This window comes from Rhagoletis pomonella, unplaced genomic scaffold (assembly GCF_013731165.1).
Source record: "Rhagoletis pomonella isolate Grant_MI unplaced genomic scaffold, Rhpom_1.0 Rhpom_scaffold_06297, whole genome shotgun sequence".
Lineage (NCBI taxonomy): Eukaryota > Metazoa > Arthropoda > Insecta > Diptera > Tephritidae > Rhagoletis > Rhagoletis pomonella.
This window is the reverse complement of record NW_023464830.1, coordinates 2,545-9,948: the sequence shown is the minus strand read 5'-3', so window position 1 is coordinate 9,948 and position 7,404 is coordinate 2,545. Positions and strand designations below refer to the sequence as shown.

At 40.3% G+C, this 7,404-nt stretch overlaps 1 protein-coding gene across 1 annotated transcript; it reads left to right on the top strand.

The window, feature by feature from the left end:
- Positions 1-1,115: 1,115 nt before the first annotated feature.
- Positions 1,116-1,780, top strand: LOC118755451. The gene is made up of 2 exons (XM_036490283.1): positions 1,116-1,663; positions 1,698-1,780. Exons 1-2 carry the CDS (start codon positions 1,116-1,118, stop codon positions 1,699-1,701), a joined length of 552 nt encoding a protein of 183 aa, XP_036346176.1. The 3' UTR covers positions 1,702-1,780.
- Positions 1,781-7,404: the final 5,624 nt, after the last annotated feature.

Genomic DNA, 7,404 nt, shown 5'->3' with positions numbered 1-7,404 from the left:
CGGCACATCCGAAAACTGCGCTCTTAACCATCTTTGCCCGATGAACATGGTCCTCCGTCGCCGTGAGCACAAATTATAAGATTCCCGGAGATATCAGCCAGATCAAAACGCTAATCAGCTACATCAAGATCAGCCGAGAATCAATCCACCAGCACTATTAGATAGCATTTCGGCTACAATTCCACAATCCAGCATAGCAGCTAGCCAAGGAGTTCATACGTGGTCACCACACAGCAAAATTCAATTTTTATCAGCTACAACAAAACAACATAAAGCACATTAAAAAGGTACGTGGTTGTTTTGAAATATCACTGCACTTGTTTTTTTTGGTGTGAATTATTAAATTTAAAATATATACTAAAAGAATAGTGTCGGCGAGTGATCTTGTGAAAAAAAAAAAAAGTTACAGTCCACTAAAAGTTCTGTCTGTCCGCAAGCAGGCACAGTAACCTCAATTAGTAAAAGCGCGCGAAAATTCATTTTGCATTTTAAGTTTCTGCAAGATAGAATAATATTCCCAATCGAATTAAAATCACATTTTTCAATTTGGAGTTTTAAATTAATTCACGGGAATTTACACATTTTCAGTTTTTTCTGAGTTCCGGATAAGTGGCACAAGTGTATTAACATACATACATACACATATCAAATTCGCATGGTAGCAGAGGCTTAACCTCAAAAAGTGCCATTTTCGTCTTTTCGCCTTTTTCACAAAATCACTCACTAAGCATTAATTTAATATTGATTTTATTAAAAAACGATTTTGTATCCTAAAAACATACGTGTTATAAAAAACTATACACATACCGGGTGGCGACCAATACTTAAAGCAACCACAAGAGACATATGTACATACACACGCACATATATTATTAAATAAAACGATTGTGCATACATATATGTACATACATACATAGATATTGAGTACCATAAATTTTGGGATTTTTACGAAGTTGTGGAGCTTAGGAGGCAAATTTTGTGATTTTTACAAATTGGGTGGCTTTTGGGCAATAATTTCAACTGTGTCATTCACTATAGTGGGTGTTTTCTTTGAGTTGCTTATTCTGAGGAAGAATCTTGAGAGATCTTATTAGGTTGTGGTTAAAACTTTAAAAATGGAAACATACATTCGCTTAGCTGACTCGGTTATTGAATTCGATATCGAATTTCTTGGCACACCCACAAGTGAACACACCAAGCATTCGCTGAAAATTCAGCAAGAGGAGCTAAAGGTGATGTGGGAGAAAGCCAAAGCACTTTTTGATGACTTGCTGGCTACGGAATCAATTGGTGCTAAAGATCTAAGTTCGATACGTAAGAAAGGAAAAACGTGCTATGCAGCTTTTGTGCGATGTATGTCCAAAATAAACGATTTGTCGGAAAAATTTGAAAAATCCGAAAAGGAAGATGAGGACATGTCAGCCACACAGCATAATTTACACCTACCGCCTTGTGATATCGACGCATTCAAGGGCGATTATTTGTCATGGCCAACATTTCGTGACATGTTCACGGCTATATATATATTGAACAAGCGGCTGACACCCATTCAAAAGCTTTACTATCTTAGTCAGAAAACGCAGGGTGAAGCCAAAGAAATTGTTAAGAAATGCGACCTGACAAATGATGGGTTTAATATAGCCTGGAAGAATTTGTGCGATAGGTATGAGAATAAAAGGATCCTAGTTAACACCCAGTTGAAGATCCTCTTCAATCTACAGGCGGTGGAAACTGAATGCGGGAGTGCAATTAAAAGATTGCAAAGGGATATAAACAATTGCATATCTTCCCTGGAGAGTCATAAAATTGACATTTCAACCTGGGATCCAATAATTACATACCTTTGCTCCACAAAATTACCAGAAGAGACTCTTTCGCTGTGGGAGCAATCAGTGCAAAATAAAACAGATATTTCCAAGTGGGCTGACATGGACCAATTCTTGTCAAGCAGATTCCAAACTTTGGAATCGGTCTCGGGGTTGAGAGGAATCAAGGTTTCAAAAATTTCAAAAGGGTTAAGTCATAAGCATTCCTCTGAACCGCCACAAAAGAAACTTGGCACTTTTCAAACTAGTGTAAGCAAATTTACTTGCAAAATGTGTCAAAGCAATGATCACAGACTGCATATGTGCCAAAAATTCTTAAATATGTCGATATCTGATAGGATCGCTTTTATTAAAACCAACAATAGTTGTTTTAACTGCCTGTCCTTTGGGCATACGGTGTCGAAATGCACAAGTTCCTACAACTGTGCCAATTGCCATTCTCGACATCACACCCTACTTCATATACAGGCGGCTTCAGGTAAAACAACGACAAAGGAGAATACAGCCAATCCAGTTAACAATGGTGCATCGACATCCAGGCAGGCACAATTACGAAACCAATCTTCAAAGGGAAAAGGTAAAGCAGTCAGACATGTGCAAACACATCACGCGAATTCAAGCAAAGGCGTTTTACTTGGGACAGCTCGAGTAAATATTCATTTTAATGGTACTAACTTTGCGGCAAGAGCGTTAATTGACTCTGGCTCTGAGTGTTCCTTCATCACGGAGAGGCTCAGACGCAGAATCAACTTGCCAACCAAGAAGATGTTAGCACAGGTTTCGGGCATCAATAATTCTGTTTCAGCGCAGGTGAAAGAAGCGTGTTCGATTCAATTGCGGTCACCAATTGACCCACTTATTTCTATTGATGCCCTTGTGTTAGTTCTACCAAATCTGACAGGGAATTTGCCTACTTGTGATGTTAGCGCACTCACACAACAAGTTTTTCCTGATCTGGTTTTGGCAGATAAAAGGTTTTTTGTGAATGAACAAGTCGATCTGGTTCTTGGAGGAGACATATATCCTCAAATAATATTAGGTGGAATTAAGAAGAACGTTCTCAGTACTCTCTTAGCGCAAGAAACAGTATTCGGTTGGATACTGACTGGTCGTGCTGATGCAGCCAGCCCAACCAGCAATAATCGAGTTTCATTTTACAATGAGGTTGCCCTTGATAGACAGTTATGCTCATTCTGGGAACTGGAGGATTTGCCGAGAAACAGAGCACCAACAACCGAAGAAACACAGTGTGAGGAGCTCTACAAGCGTACAACCAAACGGAACCCAGACGGAAGGTATATCGTTTCGCTTCCATTCAAAGCGGAGTTCCCGGCTGATACCAAATTGGGGCCATCACTGAGAATAGCGTGCTCGCAATTCTACAAAAACGAGACACGTCTCAAGAAAAATCCAGATTTGCATGCGGAATACAACAGGGTCATACTAGAGTACGAGACAATGGGGCATATGTCGAAAATCAATGCACTTCAGTCGGCCGATGCAATCGACAATTACTATCTGCCTCATCATGCCGTGATAAAAGAAGAAAGTATATCAACAAAGGTTCGGGTGGTTTTTAATGCTTCGTCTTCTTCAGCGAATGGGGTCAGCTTGAACGATGTTCTTTTACCAGGGCCAGTTCTTCAAGCTGATTTACCAATTTTGATTCTCCGCTGGAGACTTTTTAGGTACGTCTTCAATAGCGATATTGAGAAGATGTACAGGCAAATTCTCGTGGATGCCAACCAGACGAAATACCAGAGATTAGTCTTCCGTACGGGTCCAAACGAACCAATCGGTCTTTATGAATTAAAAACGGTTACTTTCGGTATAAACTGTGCGCCTTATCTGGCGATAAGGACATTACTGCAGCTAGCTAATGATTCAGAAAATTCCCATCCGATAGCTTCGAATATTTTACGGAAAAATATGTATGTCGATGATGTTCTTGCGGGCGGACATACTATAGACTCCACGTTACAGGCTAGGGATGAGGTTTCTACAGTTTTGAAATCAGCTGGATTCCCTTTGCGAAAATGGACCTCGAATTGTGACAAAATACTACAGGGCATACCAAAACCACATCTTTTAAGCGAAGATTTCTTAGAATTCGAGGACACTAGCAGTGTAAAAGCATTAGGTATCAGGTGGAATGCGCATTCCGACCAATTTTATTTCATAACCAAGACCATAGACGATAACATCACGCCAACAAAAAGAGCAATATTGTCAGCCATCGCCAAACTATTCGACCCTTTGGGTTGGCTAGCTCCAATAATAATAGTTGCAAAAATACTTATGCAGAATATATGGTTGGAGGGTACAAAGTGGGACGAAACGGTCTCCGTTCCAACCTTAGATAGGTGGCACAATTTCACAAAAAATTATAAAGAAATCGACAAAATAAGGATACCGCGGTGGGTATCTTTTTCACCAAAGGAAAAAGTCGAAATTCACGGATTCTGCGATGCTTCTGAAAAGGCATACGCGGCCGCAGTCTACCTACGTGTCGAAAGAGACGAGAAAATACTTGTCAACCTCCTGTTAGCGAAAACTCGAGTAGCCCCAGTGAAAACAATTTCATTGCCTAGATTGGAACTTTGCGGGGGCGGTATTACTAGCCGAAATAGTCGAATCTATTACAAATAGCCTGGAATTAGGCCACCTAAACATACATCTTTGGACAGATTCGACGATTGTTTTGGCATGGATACGCAAGCCCCCATGTTCGTGGTCAACATTCGTTGCCCATCGAGTTACTAAAATAATAGACAAGGTAGGGAATTCTAACTGGTTGCACGTCGACTCTGCCACAAATCCAGCAGACTTAGCAAGCAGGGGCATATTGGCGCATGAATTGGTACAAAATTCGTTGTGGTGGCAAGGACCTTCTTGGCTGCAAGAAAATAGAGAAAATTGGCCATTACAAGAGATAGACTTCACTACTAATATTGAGGAAAAACGGTTGCACGTTCATTCAACAATAACGTCAAACGAACTTAGTGACATTCTTGAGCGGTTTTCAAGTTTACCGAAAGCTTTGAGGGTGCTCTCGTATGTATTGAGATTCCTTCAAAGAACCAGTCCGAAGACAAAAGCTTCTTTTCAGGCGAACTCTTCTTTAATTTCGTCAAACGAAATTAAAACAACGACTATACGTCTGATAAAACTCGCTCAGAAGCAACATTACGGACCAGAAATCGCTAAACTTAAAGCTAGAGAATCCATTGAGTCAAAAAGTGAAATCCTTCCTCTCAATCCGTTGCTTGATAAAGATGATTTGCTGAGAACTGGTGGTCGTCTTGGTGCATCTCTTGATCTGGCATATAGTGAACGGCATCCAGTCATACTCCCATACAGCTGCAGGTTATCGCGCCTAATAGTCCAATTTGTACACGAAGTCTCTCTCCATGGTGAAAACCAACTCATGTTGCGTCTCATCCGAACCCAATACTGGATTCCAAAGGTGAAAACACTAATAAGGTCCACCATCCATAATTGCAAAATATGTACTATTCACAAAAAACGCTCACAAAGCCAACTTATGGGGATCCTTCCACAAGAGCGAACTACGTTTTCGCGAGCATTTACAAATACAGGTGTGGATTTCGCTGGACCCTTTGAAATAAAAAGTTATCGTGGGCGGGGGTGCCGAATTTCAAAGGGTTACGTCTGTCTTATGGTCTGTTTTTCTACGAAGGCCATCCATCTAGAGGCCACAAGTGATTTGAGTACCCAATCCTTTCTAGCGGCATTTTCAAGATTCGTTTCCAGACGTGGGTGCCCAAAAAATGTCTACTCAGACAATGGGACAAACTTTGTAGGAGCTTCAAGAGCGTTAAAAGCAGAATTTAAGGCATTTCTTTCCGACGCGCGGACACAGACGCTCTCAAAATATGTTCACCAATCACTAACCTTGCATTTCATACCTGCCGCAGCTCCGCATATGGGGGGCTTATGGGAGGCAGGTGTGAAAAGTTTCAAAAGCCACTTTAAAAAGATAGCGTCAAATTCGAAATACACTTTCGAGGAGTTCAGTACACTACTTTGCAGAGTTGAGTCATGTCTCAACTCGCGTCCACTTAGCCCAGCCTCAAATGAGCCATCTGATCTGGAGCCTCTAACTCCAGGCCACTTTTTAGTCGGCGGACACCTGCTAGCTCCACCAGAGTTAGACGTCAACGAAAATCCTGCCTCGATCGTTAATCGTTGGCAGAAGCTCAAGGCCCTACACCAAAACTTCTGCAGGAGATGGAAGACTGAATACCTGAACGAGCTACAAAAACGCACAAAGTGGAAACATCCGAAGGCAAACATGAAAGTAGGAGATATGGTGGTCATAAAAGAAGATAATCTCCCTCCTAACGAATGGAGACTAGGTAGGGTGGTCAATTTACACCCAGGTTTGGACAGTAGAGTCCGAGTTGTTGACATCCTGACCGAAAAGGGCACTGTGACAAGACCGCTTGTCAAACTGATATTACTACCACCCTATCACACGGAGACAACCGCTGAGGACGACTAGGAGAAGAATTTCTACCGCTACCAACATTTTCAACTATATTTTCATTGTATAGACTTTAAATATTTGTATCTTCTTAGGGCCAGTTTCGTCGTGCCAGTTTAAACTTAGATCACATAAAGTGCGTCTGCAGTGAACAGCTGGCGGACATTTGCTTGGCTAATCTGGGCATAAGCCAGTCAGTCCGATTTGAAACTGCAGACGTGCACTAAGAAACTGACCCTTAGGTTAAATTATAAATAGTTACCTTCATTTATCTTAAGCGATTTTTAAGCATACCTCCTCAATTGCGGATCCACACTTATCCATCGTTGTAGTTGGTAGCGAATTTCCGAAAACGATTTTCTTAATGTTTTTTTGCCATTTTTTCATATGATTTTTCGTTTTATTCACATTGCTTTCCCCAATATTTTTTCAAATTTTGATATTTATATACCGACAGATATATCAATATACCCACGTATTTCCGAATTTTTTATTCATATATTTATTCAACTCTTGGTTTGTTAAAATTTTAGTTTCTTGATTTAAAATGAAGATGCTGTTTGATTAGAACAAGTTCATGCGTTTGTTTGGCCTGCCAAGAGGCTTAAATTACCGGGAAAAGTGGGTGCATCTTTGCGGTAAGAACATAAGAACATAGGCGTTTAAAAAAAAAAAAAAAAAAAACGAGCTGTGTTGATGCTCGGCGATTCTAAAACACTTTCTGTACCCAAAACCATATTTTTATGAACAATTTTTGCTCATCTTCACGTAGTTTAACTTATTATATTATAATAAATGCCAATATAATCGCACTCAGTAAGGCATTTGTTCTCCAAAACACACTTTTGCCAATACTTCATTTTCACTATAACACTTTGTGCCAATACTTTGTCGTCATCTGGGCACACTACTATGCACATAAATAGGTGCCAATACTTTGTTGTCATCTGGGCACACTACTATGTACATACGTAGGTATGCATGTGTTTCTTTCAGCATTGCACTTTTTCACATAACCTATCCCAACACATAAATACGCATATTCAATTTGTGTGTAAAAACTTTAAAAGG